General features: G+C 35.7%; 1 protein-coding gene across 4 annotated transcripts; it reads right to left on the bottom strand.

The window, feature by feature from the left end:
• Positions 1-10,179: 10,179 nt before the first annotated feature.
• On the bottom strand, positions 10,180-22,547 carry LOC121420972 (caldesmon-like). 4 transcript variants are annotated; one of them, XM_041615528.1, is made up of 8 exons: positions 22,421-22,478; positions 21,331-21,454; positions 20,811-20,831; positions 17,763-17,820; positions 13,221-13,243; positions 12,816-12,876; positions 12,458-12,553; positions 10,180-10,389 (listed from the first exon to the last, which is right to left on the bottom strand). In XM_041615528.1, exons 1-8 carry the CDS (start codon positions 22,434-22,436, stop codon positions 10,303-10,305), a joined length of 486 nt encoding a protein of 161 aa, XP_041471462.1. In that variant the 5' UTR covers positions 22,437-22,478; the 3' UTR covers positions 10,180-10,302. The 4 variants fall into 4 exon arrangements, with proteins under 4 accessions (XP_041471462.1, XP_041471463.1, XP_041471465.1 ...); XM_041615529.1 differs by having other exon boundaries at positions 20,811-20,828; XM_041615531.1 differs by having other exon boundaries at positions 10,182-10,389; positions 22,471-22,547.
• Between the last annotated feature and the right edge of the window lie 1,140 nt (positions 22,548-23,687).

Genomic DNA, 23,687 nt, shown 5'->3' with positions numbered 1-23,687 from the left:
TTGAATCATTTTTTCCAGCCTGGAGAACCCCTTATGATATCATTATCAGAGAAAAATCACAAAGATAATTGCAATTATGGTGCTTAAAGAAAATGTTGGGAATAACCCATTGTGTAGTGTACATGTAATAAAAAAAATTGTAGGCGGATCCTACTAGCAGGTAATTTCCTGAAAGGAAATCGCCTATTTTATTTTAATTTATAGAGTGGAATGGGTATCACCTGACAATAATACTGAAAAGGTTATACGATTTATTGGCTTTCACACTGCAATGTACATGTATTTGACATTCTTCAAGCTTGGGCTAGTGTAAAAGTTATGAAAGTGAAACTGGGAATCAGTCATGAACATTAATAAAAGTGATGACTACATGTATGTAGCGACTTGCATTTGTGCATTTACAACATGTAACCAGCTTTTTAAGTGTCAGTGAACAGTTGGGTACATGTACATGTACATCTACAAGGCTCCAAATAGAACATACATGTAAGTAAATCTACTTTTCTTTATTCCGAAAGCTGATTTTAGAAATAAGCTTAGAATTTTCTTTAAAGAGGTGGTCCAGGCTGAAAATATTTATAGCTTAATACACAGAGTAGACCTCACTGAGCAAAATGCTGAAAATTTCATCAAAATCGGATAACAAATAATAAAGTTATTGAAGTTTAAAGTTTAGCAATATTTTGTGAAAACAGTCGTCATGAATATTCATTAGGCGAGCTGATGATATCACATCTCCACTTTCCGTTTTCTTATGTTATTACATAAAATCATATTTTTTTCATTATTTCATACTTGTGTGAATAAAATATCTCCCTTATAATGAAATAAGTTGCAGCAATAAATATCTAATGCACTAAATCAGTTGTCAATCCAATTTTTCTAGTTCTTGGAGGAAAAAATTTGAATAAACCTAATTTCATATAATAAAATAAAAAAAGAACAAGTGGAGATGTGACATCATCAGCCCACCTAATGAATATTCATGATGACTGTTTTTACAAAATATTACTAAACTTTAAAATTCAATAACTTTGCTATTTGTTGTCCGATTTTGACGAAATTTTCAGCATTTTGCTCAGTGAATTCTACTCTATTTATTAAGCTATAAATACTTTCAGCCTAGACCACCCCTTTAAGAGTTTTATAGAAATATATATTTTATTTGTTGATATATAAGCTTTGCAGAAAGTATATTTTTCTATCAACTGAAACAAAAAATTACTTGAAGATCTCTCAGTAAATCAATCATTGCAAAAACCATAAAAATAATTATATGATCATTTTTCTCCTCTTCAGAATCTGTGGACTAGGTCAAGCTACAAACACATTAGTATGAATTTGAATATTGAACTTTGATGGAAGACACATCTAACCGCTTTACACGTGCTAAAATTGCAACAGCACAACAGGAAATAAACACTCATTTATTAAACTACTCAAATTCCATCTCTGCTTCATCAAAGTGAAAGTCTCACTCTTAAAAAGGATCCTCTCAGAAAGTAACTACCTACAGGCATACATACAAGGACATGTTTTTGCTCTAAAACTTTGCGGCAGACTACATGTACATGTAATTCTTGATATTTCCAGTGTGTGAAGTGAAACATTAAAAAACGTTAAAAAAAAAACATTTTTAGCAACCACTGAGCATCACAAGTGATATATCAAGATCAACAACAGAGAAGGCAGCTTTGGCAAACTTGTGAATTCTTGATGTAATAGAATAGAATATTCAACAAACACTGTACATGTACATGGAAATTACTCTAGTTAACATCTTTGTTTCCTATTTGATAATAATCTAATTCTAATGCTTAATACATTGATGTTGCTGTTATTGAAGTCTGTTAAGACAAAGTTTTGTAGACATAATCCATTTGGGCATATGCAAGAGTCTAGTATAGAATGTGAGGTGAACAACATCAAAAAGACATTGATCTGAGAATCTATAAAAAAATATATATATATTCTTTTGTCTTCTGATCATTTAATCTCCCTTTTTGTTCACTCTTCTGTAAGTTTTTCTTTGTAAATTGAGTTTCCAAACTGAAATCCTCAGTCCTTGCAAATCTGTATTTTGAAAAGATTAATTGGAATAACAATTTCAACACTCCCTTTCTGTGATTCCCTACTTCTCTTTAAATTTGAGTAAATAATATTAATTCGAATATGTGCAAGTTCGATAAAAGTAAAGTTAAAATCACTCAACTCATATTTTTTGTCTTGAGCATGACATGCATCATGTTTAACAATCCAAGTGCTGGTACAATCCTCTATGCTAGAGAAGGGGAGACTGTAGCCCTTAACTTTTCATACCCATGTGACAGCACCACAACCACTTTGCGACATGGATACAAGTTACCCTTCTACAACTCGGCAAAACAAGATAACCCAACACCGCTGCGATATGACCTTCAACATTTTGGGGATAGCGTCAAAGACACTACCTGCTTGGTCCGTTTGACCATAGATCCTGTATCAAGAAATGACGAGGGAACGTTTAGCCTCGCGGTATATAACGGGAGTGAGTTGCTACCCGACTACCCAAGGATAGGGTTACGTGTTGGTTACCCTCCTGGTAAGGCATCGTGCGGATCAAGCAGTGGCCATCTAGATGGGGTATGGATGAAGCTACACTGCACTGCTCCCAAAGGAAACATAGCAGGCCAAATTCAGTGTTACCAAAATAGTTTACGGCTTCCACATTTTGACAGACCGGTCGAACGTAATGGGGTCTTGCGTCAGGTCATACTGGCAAGAATGACTAATCATTCCATACGATGTTGTTCTTCCATCTTCGATCAAACCAAGACCGTATCACAATGTGTGGATGGTGGATGGGATCCAGTCAAGAATGAAGCTATTAAAAATATGACACACTGGAACCCTACTTCCTCACCTTTCCCACAATCAGCAACAAACTTGCTTCTAGGCCAAGGAAGCAATGATACTTGTTCTAATCAAAACATGATAACAGATGCGATAGAAAACATAAAGATGCTTTTGAAGAAGTCCCTATTTATAGTAATTGGGCTTCTGAGCTCATTTATAATTATCATGATCATTGTTACATGCATCCAGTGTATTATAATAAAAAAGATTTCAGCCCAAAACCAACATGTAACTACATGTACATGTACAGGACTTCGTGACATGACTTCGAGCTAAACGGACGCATTGAGCAGAGCTCCCACCACCCTTTGAGATTACACGTTACATAATAGAAATTATGGCATCCCATGGTCCGAGGCCTGTTACACGGCAAACTGCAAGTAAGCAGCCGGCCCCGTCGGCACCCTTGACTGACAAAGTTCGCTCGCCTACTACCCCGGATCCCTCTAACGCTGTTTTACAGCGAGATATTGCAGACTTTTCTGACAAAATATTATCCAAACTTGATAATATCAACACCGAGCTGCAATCATTTAATCGCCGCCTGACCATGCTGACAGACGTGGAATCTACAGTGGAGCATAATTCTGCAAAAATGTGGAAAATTCAATACCGGCTATCCTCGCGCCTCTACAAGACAAAATCGCTAATCTGAAAGAGAAACTGCTTCTGATGGAGATTTACAATCGAAAGCCGAATTTGTTATTCTACGGTGTTGAAAGCGACCCGAATGAGGATATCTATATCACGCTAGTTAAGGTTTTCATCCTGCTTGGAATCGACGAAGAAAAGGCCAAAGGAATCCAATTCGTCAACGCCCACCGACTACCCTCCCGCAACCAACCCAGGATCCCAGACGCCGGTGCCCCAGCCCGTCCCCGACCCGCTCCGATAATTGCTAAGTTCCAGAAAATGCCTGACAGAGATCTCATTCTTTCTACTTTTGAGAGCCTGAGACGCCCGAAGGAGACATCTCAGCAACCAGGATTAGCAGCTGAAATGCAACCACCACTACCTCCCCCTCGCATCACAGTGAGAATGGATCTCCCTCCCAGCCTGAAGATTCACAGCGGCCACCTCGCAGAAATCGCACATAAATTGCGTAAGGAAAAAAACCAATCTACGAGAATAAAGCTATTAGGTACAAAAATCGTTCTTCAGTGGAAGGAAAAGGCACAACCATATGGAATCTCTACAGAGAATGATCAAATTCAACGTTTTACCAGGTGATATGAGTTAAATTTTCTATCTTTCTTCTTCACCTTCTTAATGCAACGAAGACTGAAGATTTAACAGTTTTCCCCTAAAAAATATGAAACATTATCGCATTTCCCCTATCAGAATTCGTTTATTACCGAGTGTCATCTGATTTTCTTTGCCTTGTTTTTTAATGTAAATATATTTCGATCGTGATAGTGAACGTTTAATACCCTAATTTACATGGAAAACAATTTATTTTGAATGTGTCTCTAAACCTTCAAACTACTTTCAAATTGTTTTTTTCAATCTGATAATTTGTATTCCCTTCAAAGCCAATTCAATTCAATTCAAAAATGGTCTTTTTATTGATAATCAAACATGTTAACAATCATACATGAAAAAACAGCAAAAGCGGGAAAGATCATGCTTACAAGTTGGTTTTGGCACATTATTAAATACATAGTAAAATGCATTAAAAACGGTTATACATTTAAAAGTTTATACATTTTAAATAAGGCATAAAAGACAATGAACATGATGAATGGGTGAATGTAATATGATAATGGCAGACTTGAAGGAGAGGAGACTGACACTTATTTAAATGACAAAAATAATTTTATGATGGGGTGAGGATGACCATTTGCATTGCCTTTCTTAGTCTAAACACTCATCTTTTGTTGAGTATGTCTACCAAAAAAAGGCAATGGACTGTTTTTAAATCTTGTTGTTCTTATTGGAAACTGTTGGTAATAGTTTGTACGACGAAGAGATATGTTTGTATGTTTTTTTGAGGTAGCCATGTCTTACACAATGGATGAGTTGAAAGTGATTTTGCAAATTTTTTACTTAGTGTCAGTCTTCTCTCCTCAAGTGTTGGTAAATTACATACCTGACATGCATTTGAGTATGTAATGTAATTACATGTATGTCCCAAGATAATTTTACATACTCTCCGTTGTATTCTTTCAATAGTATTACTGTAAGACTGCTGTGGAAAACTGGAGAACAATATTCTAAAATTGGTCGTATATAACCCATATATATTGTCACTAAATCCTTTAAAGGTAAATTGAACATTTCAGTTTCCTTAACATATATAATTTTTTATTGCACCTCTTAACCAAGTCATCGACATGTAAATTCCATTTCAAATCAGATTGTATAATAACTCCAAGAATTTTGATACTTTCTACATAGGCAGAGTTATTAATGGCAAGAACCTCAGGAGTGATGGGGTTTTTCATAAAAGTTATATGTAAAGTAAAACACTTTGAGGGATTGAGTGACATATTATATGATTGTGACCAGGATTGCACTGAATTGAGTACTGACTGTAATTGCGAATTGTCGGTTGATTTACGTCATTGTACTAAAGACAAATCATCAACATATTTAAAATAATGTATAGGAATATTTTCACATAAATCATTTACCATAATTAAAAAAAGGATCGGGCCAAGTCGTGTCCCTTGGAGCACACCGGCATGATTAACTTTGATATCAGAAAAGATTCCATGATATAACGTACATTGCTTACGATGTTCAAAAAAACTTACAATCCAATTTATGATCCATGGTTTTATGTGCATATGAATCATTTTTTTAATTAGAATATTGTGATCCAGGCGATCAAATGCCTTTTAAAATCCGTACATACAACAGTGGACACAGATTTTTTGTTTTCTGCATTGTCATAGAGATGATGTAATAGACCAACAAGATAATGTGATGTAGACAATCCTGGTCTGTTACCGAACTGATGCATATCGATTTGTTTCTCAATGTCTTTCAATAACCATTGAGCCATAAAAGATTCGGCGAGCTTAGCAAAATGTGAAGTTAAAGATATAGGACGTAAATTATTGATGCGCGGTGGATGAGATTTTGGAATAGGAGTTACTTGACCGAATTTCCACTGTGAAGGTACTATTCCTTGTCTAAAAGATATATTGAGTATCCTAGTAACCGGTACACCCAATTCACATGCAAATTCTCTAATAACACGAATGGGGAGATCATCTCTGATTGATGATTTATGTAATTGTAATTTACGCAGTTTGCAATAGACTTGCCAACAACTGATCTCAGGACTTTCAATCTGAGAAGGTAAAAAAGCTGGTAGTGATCCTCTATTTAGAGGAGAAAGATCAGAAGCGATTGACACAAAAAAATTGTTGATTGCGTTAGCTGCTTGTTTACAATATAGATCATCTTCAATGTCAACATTAGGAATCGTGATTGGAATATTGTCTTGATTACCATTCGTACGTATTTTAATATGTCTATACCAGGCTGAAGGATTATTTAATTTTTCTTGTTTTATACGAGTATTGTAATAATTTTATATCTTAAATGTCTCCAAAGAGTGTCATTTTGTTTTTAAAAGCCTTTTGTCGGTCACGTATAAAGTGATTTGATAAAAGGTGTTATCCAAGGTTTATCAGTCTGACTAATTTTTACTTCTTGCGAAGGTAAGTATAAATCAAGTTTATTTTTATACTATCGATCAACCTGGTATACATTATTGATAAATCAGACGTATTTAAAAAGACTTCTTCCCATGTTTGTGCTGTCAACCATTGTCCAAACAACCTCAAACCATTGTCCGTTAAAAGACGTACAATTCTAATTTTCTTATCAATAATTCTTTTAGAAATATTAGAAGGAAACCAAATAACACAGTTATGGTCGCTTCTGCTGACTGGCGGGAGAATAAAAACATTATCATAAAATTCAGAAAAGTTTGTAAAAATCTTATCAAGTATATTGTGCCCTCTTGTTGGTTTATTTACAACTTGTTTAAACATGTCATCATTTAGTATTTCTTGTAAATTCAAATCATTAAAATCACCAAGTACAGTTATCCCTGCATCAGGGTATTTCACAAGAGTCAATTGTCGAGATAACATGATCTGCATAATCAGCTTCATTAGTGCTTCTTGGAGGAAAATAGAGTACACATAAAATGATACTTGAAATTTTCCTGGGTAAATGAGAGGGTCTTAACATAACCCATATTGCTTCAATATTCTCTGGTACTTTAATGTCAGTTAAAAGACGAGGATGAAATTCATGCTTGGCAAGCAGAGCTACCCCACCTCCTTGTCGATTTTTACGTGGTCTAGAAAAAGTTGCGAAACCATCTAAATGTAACAACTCAAGAGGTGAAACTTCATTTTCCCAAGTTTCTGTCAATGCTACTATATCAACACAATTTTCTTTTACGATGATTTCAAGCTCATCCAATTTGTTGTTGATCGATCTTAGATTTGTCAATAAAAATTTAGGTAAAAAATATCTACTGGTTTCACTTCTATGCAATTTAATTTGACGAAGATTAGGTGAATTAATATGAACTCCTTTTTTTCGCCGATATTTAATTCTCGAACGGATAATAACTGGTATTGTGCATTGATCATCATTACAAACAATTTCAGGTGTTGTTATCGAAAGATGAACTGGTTGCCGCCCTATTGCGATCAGGTTTTTTCTCTTTCCTGCTCGTTTGCCACGATGGTGAAGAGGTTCCCGTTGAATACCAAGATCTTTGATGTTGTATGTGGTAGATGTAGTGATTGTTTATTTGTGTTCTGTAAGCCATATAATTCGGATGAAGAATAATGATGATTTTGATGATTGTTCCTAGTGACATTTGCTGGGCCGGGGTTAGGCTTTATATCACCGCATATTAAGAGTTCAATTTGAAATGATGAGTTGCTGTTACTGTAGTACGGAATACGTGTAGATAAGTATTTATGGTGAAACAGTTTAGATGTTGGAACCCAATTTGGTTTGTAACTTTGTAGAGAGCAAACAGGTTGGTAACAGTGTTGATTTCTGCACACACATAGTAAAGTACAAACAAATGAAATGATCACCACCGGCTTCATGCCGCATAAACCACAATAGCACTGGTCTATTCATGTTGAAACCAGTCTATGCAGTTCAAGGCTGAGTGGATATGCTGTAAGGTGCTATGCTGGGTAAGAATGTGCAATGAGTGTATGAAGATGGCTGTCTTACCAAACCAATCTAGTATTCAATAATTATCCTTTGTACAGAACGAAACCGAGATTTAGCGATGATTTATCATAACTTAATCATAAATAAAATAGACAAATGACCTATCAATGTAAAGCTTAGAATCTCCTCTTTCATCTGGTATTACTTAGATTATTCCTCATTCACGCATGAGTGAGTAAAAACAATTCGAAGAGAAGATGCCAAAAACTCACTTGGCGGGGGTATCTGAATTTCAAAAAGAAAATCACATGACTAAAAAGTTCAATCTATATCTGCTCTTTTCTTTGATACCTTAATCACAGAAAATGGTCAAGAATTAAAAAAGTTATGATCCCTCGAAACAATGCTTGTATTTCCCTAATTTCATTAAATAAACTTGTTTTCACCGGTTTCCCACAGAAGCTATCGCACGGTAACAAAAGACTTCATGCATGGCTGATCGTCAACAAAACGGAGTGTCGAGTGAGTTTGAACGCTAGCCTGTAAAACCTCTTCATTTTCTGAAATTATTGAAATTCAAGCCTTATTTCAAATAACCAGAACTTTGTTATTTCTTGACCATTTTCTGTAATTGAGGTATCAAATTAAAGAGCAGATATTGAACTTTTTAAAAATGTGGTTTTCTTTTTAAAACACAGATACAGCCCGCCAAGTGACTTTTTGGTATCCCCTTTTCAAATTGTTTTTGCTCACTCATGCGTGAATGAGAAATAATCTAAGTAATACCAGATGAAAGAGGAGATTCTAAGCTTTACATTGGTAGGTCATTTGTCTATTTTATTTATGATTAAGTTATGATATATCATCGCTAAATCTCGGTTTCGTTTTTTCTGGGACGCACTGTACAGCAATTAAAACGTTGTTTACATCCACAAATGGCTCAAAAAGAAGCTATATTCCTCTATTATACATGTACATGTACCTTTCAATTTTTAGACGTACATTTACACGTAAATGCAATTTTGTATCAATAAATTTTGCAAATTAATTTATATTTCTATTCAATACTGTTATAAGATTTATACTTTGATATCGGCTCATGTATGCTTCATATTTCTCAAATGTTTTTTAGGAAACATATTAATTGGAGATGACTACTGATGTATAGTTATGTACTATTAATTTCAATTCGTATTATACCTTTTATATTGCATTTTATACTTTCAATAAATTTTCTATAAAACTGGACCATGTGTGTCATGGACTACTCTATTCATACCGGTTATTGTGTCATAGACTTTGGTTGAATCTTACATACTTTGTAGTTGTACATAATAATGTCCCCAACTAATCCTGTCCAGCCCCAGTGTTTATTGTTGTTATCTTGTGTCAAAATCTTGTTCTGAAATCGTCCCAAACACCGCCCCCAGCAGACTGCCTATTTTCTTTGGAGGATCTTGGATTGCCCTGTTTCCCAAAACAAACCTACATGTAAATATGATCCATTACTCCAGAATAGGACACTACCAGCAGTTCCATTGGTGGTGCCCTCTGCAGTTATGGCAGACTGCCCAGGAATTGTACATATGGTGGTAAAATAATCCAAGCCGAATGAGCGTCTTCATGCTGCCTCCTCTAGATACAACTCCTCTTTTTCTCCTCTGCCTCTTTCATCTTCCTTTCCTTCCCCCACTTCCTCTTTCTCATCTTCCCCCTTATTCTCCTCCTCTTCCTTTTCCTCATCCTGATATTTTCCCTCCTCTTTCTCTTCTTCCGCCCTATCCCCCCTCCTTGTTATTGTTCCATTTCTCCTCCTCCTCTTTCCTCTTCTTTCTTCTTCTTCTTCTCCTCCTCCTCCTTCTCTTTCTCCTTCTCATTCTTTTCCCCTTCTCCTTCTTCATTGTTTGGCAAAACCCCATAAAAAAGTGACAAAATCAATCATTTAGAACCGTAAAATAAATCGATATGCTTCAAGTTTTTCTAACTTAATGTTCCTCTGACTTCAAGTAGAAATGTTAGACTTGGGTAGATTCTAATATAGGTCTAGATCTAGATCTCTTCTTCTCCTTCTTCCCCTTCCTGTTCTTCTCCTTCTCCTTTTCCTCCTCCTCCTCTTCCTCCTACTCCTCATCTTCTTCCTCCTCTCTCCACCACTGCCTCCTCCTCCCCCTGTTTCTCCTATCTCTGAAAAAGACTCAATCTGGACGGCACAATCACAAGCAAACCAATCATACACAATAAATATCATCTTACCTCAGCCCTAGCCTTCCTTTCTTCTGCCTCTAGCATTTCCTGTCGCTCACGTTCTTCACGAGCTCGACGTATCTCCTCCTGTAAAAGAAAAAAATAGTTTATTGAAAAAAATCATATATACATTAATTTGCTAAGACCCATGTCAGCAAATAACTAGCACATCAATGATGTGGAGCTCATCTGGCATCTCGCAACACAATTTAACACAATTTTAATTTCAGCCCAGTTGACACTGTAATGAATTATATTGGTGACATAAATTGAGGATATAGAATTGAAATTGATGAAGAAATGACATAGAAGCATTTTTTGTGATCTATGAATAAATTTCATATGAATTAAGTATTAATTATTATCTAGTCAAAGTTTCTTAACTCTGTGTAGAACCTTGGTGAACCTAATGTACATGTAGCTCTCAGATGGAACAAAAATAACCAAAATCAATCAACAAATAAGTAAGCAATTTTTGTGAGTTTTGAAAATATATGAATAAATAGCAGATTCAATGAGTTTCAAAATTCTATGTTTAAATTTTGTATCACCACCTTGAGCTATCATATAAAGCAAACAAAACTGAAATTGATCAACAAATGAAGAAAAAACATTTTTTGTGATTTATGAATAAATTTTGCATAAATTAGAATAAATAATTTTCCAGACAAAATTTTGTGTACAAGTTTGGTGAACCTCATGCAGCTCTACCAGATGGAAGAAAAAAATCAAAATCTGTCAACAAATAAAGAAGAGGAATTTTCTGTGATTTATGAATACATTTTGCATAAATTAGCATAAATAATTTTCTACTGAAATTTTCAAAATTCTGTGTAGAAGTTTGGTGGGCCTCATGGAGTTCTACCGGATGGAAGAAAAAATATCAAAATCTGTCAACAAATAAAGAAGAAGAGGCATTTTCTGTGATTTCTGAATAAATTTCGCATAAATAAGCATAAGTAATTTTCTACTGAAAATTTCAAAAATCTGTGTAGAAGTTTGGTGAACCTCATAAAGTTCTACAAGATGGAAGAAGAAAAAAAGTAAATATCGGTCAACAATTGAAGAAAAAGCATTTTATGTGAAATTTTAAAAATATGAATAAATTAATTTTGAATAAATTAGCATAAAAATTGTTCTAGTCAAAATTTCAAAATTCTGTGTACAAGATTGGTGAACCTCATGAAGCTCTACCAGATGGAAGAAAAAAAATCAAAATCGGTCAACAAATAAAGAAGCATTTTTGTGAATTTTGAAAAATGCGCATAAATTAGCATATTTAATGAATTTCAAAATTCTGTGTAGAAGTTTTGAATGCCCCACCTAGTGCTATCATATAAAGCAAACAGAATTGAAATCGGACTTGAAATGGCGAAGTAGTAGCATTTTGAAATTGTGGACGGACGACAGACGACGGACGCCACGCCACGGCATAAGCTCATCTTGCCCTTCGGGCCGGATGAGCTAAAAACTGAATGCCAGGGCCGAAAGCTTTACAACATTATAGTGTATACTTTGGTTCATCCTTGATTCTACTCTACTCTTCACATACACCTTGGCCATTCCTTCGTAGACAAAGACCAATGTTAGGGCCAAATTTAAAGAGAAAGTACTCAAATCTCCAATGAGTTTGCTTGGGTTTTTGGCCACAACAATTATCATTAATCTTTCGTATAATATTTCAAAGTAAAACAGATACAGAAGTACGAAAAAAAAATAAAAGAGAATACAATCATTACATCAGAATTTTATTAATTTCAATACTCTTCCTTGAATTTCCTCCATTTATCTGGTAATCTTACGAGGTCTACCCTATAGAGGGTCTCAAGAAGTGTCTTGCCAGAGATTTTCACTGACAAATTTACAATGGCATACAGAGGGGGAGGGGCGGAGTTCATTAACAAAAACAAAAAGAAAAGAGATAAGGGTGATATATATTTTTTTCTGAATTTTATGTCAAAGTCTATCACAAACTTGCATTTTTGTAATAAAAATATAAAACAATGTTCTTGCTCACAATATTTTGTTAATATTACGCAATATGCCATATCAAGCCCACTCAAAAAGTTTTGGCCCATTACGCCACTCTTTGCAAATGCTGTTTTCAAATATCATACTTAAAATTTTACATTAGAATGATTTCAAAGATACAAACCTTCTTGTCTAGGTCCAATGTGACAGAAGTTATGATTTCTTCCTTCGCTCGCTGTTCAGCCTCGATACGCTCCTGCTCTCTCTTTTGACGCAACTCCTATGCAAGAAACAATTTTTTTCAAATATCACTGAGAAGTAATAAAATGATGATTAAGCCAGTACATATTTCTTTGGGTTTTTTAGGATGAATTCCAGTTGTAAATGATTTTTAATATGAGTTTGTAAAGAATACATGTAGGTCTTGAACTGAATAATATCAAAGTTCTACTTCGTCTTATTCTCCCTCCATAATCTCATTGATCAGATATTTACTTCTCCTAAAATCACCTCTGTCATTCATCTTAATCTATATACAGTACCTCTGCCTTCTTTTCAGCTTCATTGAGTGGTTTCTCTCCAAGATTATTATTCTTCATTGCCCTGTTAAAAACAACAATAAAAACATACAGTTTTTAAGCTGGTAAAATACAAAATACACACAAGATGAAACACACATAAATGATGTAAATATACTCTCTCACTTCAATAAAAAAATGGTGCAATACAAATTTTTAAGTAAATCTGAATCTTTGACCACACAGCGTACTTGTGAAGTAAATTTTTACACTATTGTCTACCTTCTTGCATACAACGAGTACCAAAATTTACCAAATCTACCAAATTTTGAATATTACATGAAAATATGTAAAATACATACTGTTTTGTATACATGTACATTGACAGTGCAGTTAATTTCTTGGTAAAATTGAGTTGATAAAACTTACGTGGGTGACTTGGGAGTCTGTTTCTGCAACAAGAGAGAAAACGTACAATGTACAGTAAATCAAACAATAGAAGAATGAAAATGTATATTTTTTTTTCAAAATACTGAACAAGGAGTGCACATATGAATCACATATTTATCACATTTCACAGAAAAATCAGTGAGATTTTTTTCTCTCATTTGATCATCCAATGGAGACATTAGATTATTAATCAGAGAAATGTCGACAATTTAAAAAATTATTTTCCTTCTCATCGTTAAAGGACAAGTCCACCCCAACAAAAACTTGATTTGAATAAAAAGAGAAAAAATCAACAAGCATAACACTGAAAATTACTTCAAAATCGGATGTAAAATAAGAAAGTTATGGCATTTTAAAGTTTTGCTTATTTTCAACAAAATAGTTATGTGAACGAGACAGTTACAGTCCGACCTCTCTTATCCGGCCTCCCCTTATCCGGATCTCTCTATTATCCGGACGCACACTTGCCGAGATTTTTTTTTCCTTTTAATCTAGTACCGGTACGTGAGGAAGTAAGATTTCAATCTAAACTCAACCCTATACATAAACTCACTTTGATTACATACATTTCCCAACATAGTCACCCTACACCAAACATATTTTTCATGAAAATATCTCACCCAAATCACCAAAAGAACTTTAGGAATGATAATTTCCAGTAAATCAGGGCGGAGTGCAAACATTTCATCACGTTTCTCTTTTTGCTTCGCGGGAAAAACACTTGTCTTGCTAGCTGACTTTAGGCCTCAATACGGACAGCGCCATCTATCATGTTTGAGCCTACAGTCAGTTTAACAATGGCTGACATTGCGAAGCTGCGATACCCGCCGCGATGATCTAATTTTAAAACTTGGTTTCATTGAGTTATTCTCTTTCTTTCGAGATATACCTCGGTCATTTTAGCAGGTAAATTATCCAAGAGTTTTGGCCATCGATCGATTTCATTTCCATTAAAACACTGTCTATAATTTGCACTGACTCTGCAGTGAATGCAGACAGTGAATAATTGTCTTTACCGCACACCCACTATAGTGTAGCTACCGCCGGTGGCCTGGGGAGGCAGCCGGTAGCGCAGCTGCGTGTATTTAATATTGGGTCTCCCAGATCCGGATAAATCCCTTATCCGGATTGATGCTGGTCCCAACGTGTCCGGATAAGAGAGGTCGGACTGTACATCCAAATGAGAGAGTTGATGACATCACTCACTCACTATTTCTTTTGTATTTTATTATATGAAATATGAAATATTTTCATTTTCTCGTCATTGTCATGTGAAATGAAGTTTCATTCCTCCCTGAACACATGGAATTCCATTATTTTAACATTTTGTGCTTCAGGCAAGGAGGTCCTAATCGTCAAATTCGTAAAAATTTAACTATTGTATAATTCAGACAATAAAAAACAATAGAAATAGTGAGTGAGTGACATCATCGACTCTCTCATTTGGATGTAACTGGCTCGTTCATGTAACTATTTTGTTGAAAATAAGCAAAACTTTGAAATGTCATAACTTTCTTATTTTACATCCGATGATGAAATTTTCAGCATTGTGCTTGTCTGATTTTTCTATATTGATTCAAATCAACATTTTCTGAGGTGGACTTGACCTTTAAGATAATTTAGGTTCCAAGAAGGGGGGGAGGAAGGGGGAAATTCAACTACAGTGCTGTATGCATGTGTGACCACAGGTTTCTATGGCATTTCCTCCAGTGACGATTGTTCCGATGGAAAATCTGCATATTCAGCCAATCATTAAACCTAGCCTCCAATACTAAATATGCCCTAATTTTTATCTTTACGTTATTCTGAACCAAAAACTCTATTACAATCCTACCGTAAATTTAATCCTATGCCCTCTGAGGCATGTCGCAGGAGCAAATAGTGTGACACTCATCAAACATGCCCCCTTTTTTTATAAAATGTCTTTGAAAAGACCTGTTTCTCCTCGTCTTTTTTGTTTTGTTTTTACACCCTGAGCATACATGTACCATGCAGATATCACCTTTAAACCAAAAGAAAATCCCCATACTATATAACATTTAAAGTGTGGGTATGTGTGGGTGTGTGTGTTTGAGCAATACAGTTGAGTGCTCCCCCCGCAAAAAAAAAAAAACAATCAAAAGGGTTAGCTTAAAAGTGTCAAACTGAAAGTCAAATCTGTCTGGCTTGGAGACTGACCTTAATTCTGACCTACTGTGAAACATACCCCAATGGAAATAATTGAATCTGTATGGTTTATAATAGGAAGGTTAACATTTCAAGCATACCAGAATCAGAAACAATTCTCCATGGGAAAAAAACAGAGGCACTAGTCTTGATGCTACATTAGATGCTTCGTAATGGAATGATAGAAGGTGAGAGAACAAGAGAAAGAGAAAAGGATGGAGAAGAGGAAGAAAAGAAGAAAAAGAAGAATTTGAAGGAAAAGAAGGAGATGGAGAGGAAACAGGGAGCAAGGAGAAGAAGAAAGAGGAGATGAATATGATGTAAAAGAAGACAACAGAGAATAAGAAGAAAAAGAAGAATAATAAAAAAAGAGGAGGGAGAAGAAGAAAAAGTAGAAGTAAAGAAGAAAAAGAAGAAGACAAAGAAGAAGACAAAGAAGAAGATGGAGAAGAAGAAGTAGAAGAAAAAAAAGAAGAAAAAATGAAGATAAAGAAAAAAAGAGGAGGAAGAAGAAGATGAAGAAGAAGGCGAGAAAAGAAGAAGCAGAAGAAAACGAAGAAGTAGAAGAAGAAGAGGAAGAAGAATAAGAAGAAGAGGCAGAAGAAGAAGAAGAAAAAGTAGAAGAAGAAAAGAAAGGAGATAAAGAAAGAGTAAGAGGAGGAAGGAAAAGAAGAAGTAGAAGAAGAAGAAAAAAAAAGAAGAAAAAAAGAAGATAAAGAAAAAAGAGGAGGAAGAAGAAGATGAAGAAGGCGAGAAAAGAAGCAGAAGAAAACAAAGAAGTAGAAGAAGAGGAAGAAGAATAAGAAGAAGAGGCAGAAGAAGAAGAAGAAGAAAAAGAAGAAGAAGTAGAAGAAGAAAAAAGGAGATAAAGAGTAAGAGGAGGAAGGAAAAGAAGAAGAGGAGAGAAAAAAGAAGGAGGAAATGAATGATATATGTAGACAATAAATTGGAAGTGACAGAAAAAGAATTGGGAGGGAGGACTTTTCACAGAAGAAACAAAAAGGAGAAACAGAGAGGATATGGGATCCGTGGAGGAGACAGATTAAAAGCAAAATACATGTACATGTAGGAAGAAAGGAAAAATGAGCACTGGGTCGAGAAACAAAGATTCAATAGCAATGATCTTACCAGTTTTTTTTAATTAATGCATTGACCACTATCTGTACATGTATGTACAATCAGTCATGAAAATCAATTGCAAAATCAATCACCACACTTTGTATCAAAGTTCTCTATATAGTATTATACCCTTTTCATAAACCCATCCTCCAATTAGCCGCCTAAGAGTAATGTGGATAATTCAACAAAAATTGCGTTCACAAACTCCGAAAATAAGCCGCATTATTTTTACGAGCGCCCGTCCTGAAAAAGGCGGATAATCGTCCTGACAACTGGACACGCCCCCTCCGATTGCGGTTGTGTTTGAAAAGGGTGACCTTGCGTGACCTTGTGACCGCACCATGGCAATTATCCGCGTTATTTGGAAATGCGTTCATAAACTCAAAATCTTGTCCCGATGCTGCTATTATGCGGATAATAGCAGCATCAAAATAATGCGGATAACTCTGGTCCTCCTCCAATTTTACGACCAAATTATGCTGCTATTAGCCGCATAATTGGGTTTATGAAAGGGGTATTACATGTACATATATATAGTCCTGTCAGAGTAGGAGAGTTTAAAGGAGTTAAGAAAAAAAATCTGGAGACTGTTGCAGAAAGAGTTGTCCACAACTCAATAAAATCAAGCGCAAGTCCAGAATGCACACTTTTGAAGATCAGGGCTCCGTCTTACAAAGAGTTACGATTGATTTGACCAATCGTAACTCTATAGAAATCAGTGTCAGAATTTTTTCTAGGAAAAAGCGGCACAATGTCCTTTGAAATTGAAGGCAACGAAAAGCGCAGTAAATTTTCAAGGAAACAATGAATGCATGAACATACATAATAGCTAGGAAATATTTTGAACAAACATACATACATGTAATTGATGTTGACATTGCTGGCCGTCCATAGTTGCAATTGATCGGATCAATCGTAACTCTTTGTAAGAGGGGGCCCAGGATCCCGCCTTAACATCTAAAATCTATGTTTGTTCAAAATATTTTGCATATCTGATGAATATTCACACAGTCATTGTTTTCTTGAAAGTTCAGTGTGCTTCTCTGTTTACAACTTGGACACTGCAAATAGTTGAGGTTGGTCAGATCCATCGTAACTCTTTGTAAGAACGAGTATCATTTTAGAGTTGAGCTTGACTGTGCACATCCCTTTTTGCAATTGGCCCAAGGAAAATGAAAATGAAGAAAGTGGGTAAAGAGCAAGGGATTAAAAGATTTCAAAATATTTTTTACATACCAGCTGAACACTTGGGACTATCACATGAGAAGTCTTGGTTGGTGGGGAAACTGAGCCACTGACAAAAATAAAAAGAGGAGAAATGTCTTGATTTTCAACATTTCTATTAAAACGAATAATTACATGGACATATGTGTACATAGAGGGATTTATAGTTTCTAAGAATTACATGTTACTACTTATGGAAACTTATGGATGCTTCTGGACGCAGGCTTTAGCCTCTGTGTTCAGCTCCAAATTCAAATGAATCTTTAGTTCATTTCCATCAATTACAATTTAGAATGACATTATCATGATTTAGTAATCATAACATAGGGATTTACAGATCATAAAGTACAATGCAAAAATTGAAGTTCTAGGTATTATTTGGAGGTGCATATGATACTCATGTACTTGTACTGTATTTAAAGGCCTGCAAGAAGCCACAGCTTGAAAAAAAAATCAAATTTCAGATACATATTCTTTTTTTTTATTTTGCAAAAAAAGTAAAAAAATAGTTCAATAAAAGAACAAAAAAAGCATCATCAAGGAAATTGCATCGATTTTATTGTTTCATGACAGTCACATTTCTATAGTATGCACATGTACATGTACCAGTCAAATATATTGCACTGTAAACAGGCATGACTAAAAAAAACGTGTTTAAAGGGGTGTTTTTGTTTTGGATGCGGTCGCGCATGGACCCGTTAAAGGGTATAAAAAAACTCTGATTTTCAAGAAAAAGGGTGGTTTTGAAAGAGTGGTCAAAGAACAATCGCGGGTGAAACGTATTTGGGTATGTTTTTTTCCCCCAAAGCTTTTTATTTAGACTAGCCAAACGTGTTTAGGGTATTTTTTTTTTTTTGCTTCCCCCCCAGGTCATATTTTGGCAACATCTTGTTTAGGGGCCAAAATATGAAAATAAAGCCCCCAAAAACTTGTTTCGGGGGTTATTTTGCTCACAGAGAAAAACTTGTTTTGGGGGTGTTTGGAAAATTCTTGTTGGTCACGCATGCACGTACAGCAATATATTTGACTGCCCCCCCCCCCTTGTAATCACGATTTGCTCTTTTTAATTCAGGATGGGTACCACACATGTACATGAACATTGGAGTTTGGAAATAAATTGTATCAACATTTATAGAAAATTGTCCTCTTCTTGTTCAGATTTCATGCATGATTGAACAATACATGTAGTATATTGAGAAACTGCATCTTCAATAAAGACACTGCACATGTGCATAACTCTATGGTCTGTACTCTGTCTCCAAAGTCAGGTTTAATCTTAAGTGTGGTCTAAGTTCAGTCAAAGCTCATTTGACACTCAAATCATCCGTAACTGCCTGGGAGTTATCTTTAACTTAAAAGAATCAGGAAAGAGCAGTTACATGTATTATAAAAAAAAAACGTAAACAAAATTTTGACATTTCTGGCTTTCCATATTTTCAGCACAGAATTTTAGACCAAATACAGTGAAACCTGTCTATAGTGACCACCCAAGGGAAACACAAAATGTGGCCTTTATAGACAGGTGGCTGCTATAAACAGGTTCTTATACACACAATCTGCCTCCATGGGAAGCGGTTTTAGTGGTCACTATAGGCAGGTGACCACTGTAGACAGGTGGCCACTAACACAGGTTTGACTGTATGTTATCCATTAAAGTTAAACCAGACTTGTAGAATATGGGCCTATGAGTTAAACAAGGACACAAGCTTTTAAAATCACCTTTTTATTCATTCCATTCCATAAAAATCTCCCATTTACACACCTTTGCTTATTGTGACAATAAACCCATCTGTAAACAAACTCACAATTACACTGGAGTGATTTGCTTCTAAGCAAACACATTCCTTCCCCATTCCAATACAGCTTGCATGGTGACATTAAAAAGCATAGGAGAGTGTACAAACAGGGCCACATTGTAAACAAGCAATATCGTGCAGGGGATTACATGTACATGTACATGTAGTTGGAACTGGGGTCCGTTGCAGAAAGAGTTGCGTTTAAACGCAAGTCAAAAAATCAATCGCAAGTCCCAAATGCGCGCTTTTATATTGGTTGAAAATCAAGTTGCGCATGATTTTTAGAGTTGCGTTTGATTGCGACTCTTTCTGCAACGGGCCCCTGAACTTTTAAAAAATCTACAAAAAATACATTATCAAAATCAAAGAATGAGAATTAAACAGTCCGGACAAGAATTCATACACCGTACAGTATATGAAGGGATATCAACATTTTTTAAATAACACAGGACTTTGTCATGCAATTTTTTTAGCCCTGAAACCTTTTCATGAGCATGCACACAATACTGTAACCACATTTCTGAAGGAGAGCATGTGTTTCTCCCAAAAGAGATATCAGAAGATCCTTGAATTCAGATGAAGATATACATGTAGATAGGGAGTGTGAATCATTTTGAAGTATTTATATTTTCATACTTATTTTGACAGTAAAATTTGCTCCCATACTTCATATAATTGTTTTTGTTAATTTTTAATTTTGACTGAAAGATAGGGGTTGGGGGTTGAGGAGAGTAGCTATTACCCTTTTTAGAGAGGCTAAAATTTCCTTAACCCCGTACTATTGGTGGGGCTAAATGGCAATTTAGCCCCACCTATAGTACGGGGTTAAGCTTAGCCCACTTTCGTTTTACACAGCGTTTTTGCAAAGTGGGCTAACCCCACCTATAGTACGGGATTATTTGGCCCTGCAAAAAAGCAGGGTTATCCCACCAATTGCGGTGCTAAGAGCAATAGTACGGGGTTAAGATCGCATGTGTAAAACGAAAGTGGGTTAAGCTTAAATAGTACGGGGTTAAGGAAATTGCGAGTGAAGCACTTGTACTACGAATGATCGACAAAAACCACTAGTCCGGGGTTAGCGAGTTTCGTGTGTAAAAAGCAAGCATTCCTTATCCGGGGTTAGCAATAACAATTTGGCATGTGTGAAAAGGAAAAAAAATAGTACGGGGTTAAGGATAGTACGGGGTTAGCGATAGTCCGGGGTTAAGAAAATCCTGTGTAAAAAGGGCATATGTTACTACATCTCTATGAGCAAAGTACTTACTACATGTATGTATATCGCCTTCTTATCCAATGGGGGCATTAATTCAAACAATAGGCATACATTACGTCCATATTACAATTAAATTAAAAATGAGAAAAATAATAAAATTAGGAACATTTTGTCAGAATTAAAAAAAATGAAAAAGTAGTAGGCCTACTCACTGCTCAGACAATTAAATATTCTCATCAAAATTCTAATCTGACCTTTATACCATTATAGCATGAGTATTGCAACAAATCTTGTGAAAGTTGGGGAAACAATCCAAAAGCTGCTGTATGAAATTCAACAAAGCCCCACCCCACCCCCTCTGCCCCCTGGGGTTGTACATGTATAAAAAAGCGTCTTGCCAATCCTCCTTTTTATCCTCCTAATTTTGATATAAACCGATTGAACACAATTTTCTTACTGTAGACTAGGACTTGATTGTTTACGTTATTTCTGCAAATAGTAAGGCTCAATGGATTTTAAAAATCAAACAATTAAATTGCCATTTAATGAGATTGTTAAGATCTCCGCTTACTTTGAAAGTCCTCCATCCATCTCAGTACGCTTCCGTTGTCTTTCCTCTTTCTTCCTCTCCCATTCCTCCTGGAAACTCATGATTGATCTCAGTGATGAGTGAACAGATAGCTTAACAAACAAAACTGTTCAGAAAAAATTAAAAACACCAATGGCAATAAATGGGAATCATTTTCATCATCAACATAATAGACAAATACATTATAACACCTGAAACAATAATGTAATAACAAAAATAATGAAGTTTCTTCTCCCCCTCCTCCTCCTCCTCCTCCTCCTCCTCTTCCCCCCCCCCCCCCCCCCCTCCTCCTCCTCCCCTTCTCTTTCTCCTACTCATGCTTTCCCCTTCTTCATTGTTTGGCAAAACCCCATTTAAAAAAAGACAAAATCTATCATTTACTAAATGATAGATTTTGTCTTGTTTTAATGATTTAGAATAAACAACAGTAGGCCTAATGATTTAGAATAAACAACAGTAAATCAATAATATGCTGATCAAGTTTCTCTAAATTGATGTACCTCAAATAATAAAAAAATGCTAGGCTTAGGTAGATACATGTTATGTAGGTTCTAGACTTCGACATATAATTAAATCTAACTTTATTATTATAGAATAATTGAGTGTGGACCTACATCTAATTGTAAACATATCCTACTAGGCTAGGCCTACATTCATTTTACAGTTTTAACTTTTATTGGTTATGTAATGCCAATGAATTGGCATTACCAATCAATCAATGAATGTAGATCAGATGTAGCCAGACTGTGCCTGTAAAAATCACCGCCCTCTTCAAATACAAATGTCCAGTTACCACTAAATTCAACTTTTACATGTATTGTAACTTGTCAATGTCAGACTCAGCGCAGTTACAAAATCACTCGCCCAGCTCCCTGGCCCTAGCGCGAGCAGAGCATCAATAGACGCTTCCCCGGATCCCAAGGCTCAGCGATGCACAGACAGGTGTTTCTCATTCTCAGAGTCAAGTCAAGACTCAATCTCGAGCTCCTCGCCAAATGCAAAGTAAAGTCGAATAAAACGTTATTTACATCTCCAAATCATAAGATTTACACACTAAGACTAAGATGGTCACCTCTTTCACAATTCATGCAAAATTAAAAGTAACTACATATGTACACTCACTTTTCGTCTTCGACTACGTCGTAGGATCTCACCTCCGTTTTGTACGCTTGATCGATCGCGATCGATAAAACACAGATTTGTTTATGAAGATTTACGTACCGTACGGTACCCGTGGGGCAGAGGGGCAATGGCGTAACAGAGGGGGGGGCAAGCTTCCCCCCCCCCCCCCTGGCGGATTTCACCGGAAAAGTGTAAAAACAAAAAACAAAAAACAAAACAAAAAAAACGGGGAAAAATTAAAGAAAAGGGAGAATAAAAGGGAAAGGGAAAAGGAAAGTGAAAAGAAAATGAAGAAGGTGAAATATTTTTAATAGAAAAGGAAGGAAAGCGGGAAAATTAAGGAACGAAAGACATTTGAAAAGAACAAATCATTCCGAAATAGGCCTAATGCAATATCATGATGGGATAAAGATATCAAAGTGGTAGCGGGAAATGAAGGTTAGTCAAAGCTAAATTGGAAAACAAAGAAAAGGGGCAAGAAAGAAAACCCATTTAATCGAACACGCCGGACTAGGCTGCCGAGGATTGAAAATAAAGAGCCGAAAAGAAAGATGAACTGCATACAACATTGTGCTATAATTAAGCTTGCTAAATTTTATGCAAGTATAAGCTACCGGGGCTTTGCCACTGATCTCTCCCCCCTAGGGGAGAGATCAGTGGGCTTTGCCCAGACCCCACGCAGTGGGGTCACTCAGCCGCAGAGGAGGACACGTCGACCGTTACCACAAATACAAGTGACCCCCTATTGCAGTCAATTTCAAGGACATTTTGTGAAATTTTTCACGCAAAACAAGGACAAAATTGCGGTACCTTGAAACACCCCTAATTATAAGATTGTAAGGAACACTTTCCCAATTTCGCAAATTTACCCCTATTTACCGTATTTCAAGGACATAGGGCATTTACACCCTTTCCTCATTAGAGGAACAGGACTGTCAGAGTGCTCAGTCCTGAAAGATGACCAAGAGCCATAGTGATACAATAATCCAAAAGAACTTTATTTTTCTTGAAAAATAAGAAAAGTTGATTTTTTTGTAAAAATAAATGTAGAATTGTCCATATAAAGATACAGAGCATGATGATGCGGCTGGTGACTCGGCGACGGACTTCACATCAGTGCTATGTTTTGCCCTCTCAAAATATTTGGTTCAACTGGGTTGAATAAAAATTTTGTATAAAAGCTATTTTCTGTATATACCAGCAATTTGATTAAAACA

Source organism: Lytechinus variegatus, chromosome 9 (assembly GCF_018143015.1).
Source record: "Lytechinus variegatus isolate NC3 chromosome 9, Lvar_3.0, whole genome shotgun sequence".
NCBI lineage: Eukaryota > Metazoa > Echinodermata > Echinoidea > Temnopleuroida > Toxopneustidae > Lytechinus > Lytechinus variegatus.
The sequence above is the reverse complement of the archived record's forward strand: the minus strand, read 5'-3'. Positions and strand labels throughout refer to the sequence as shown.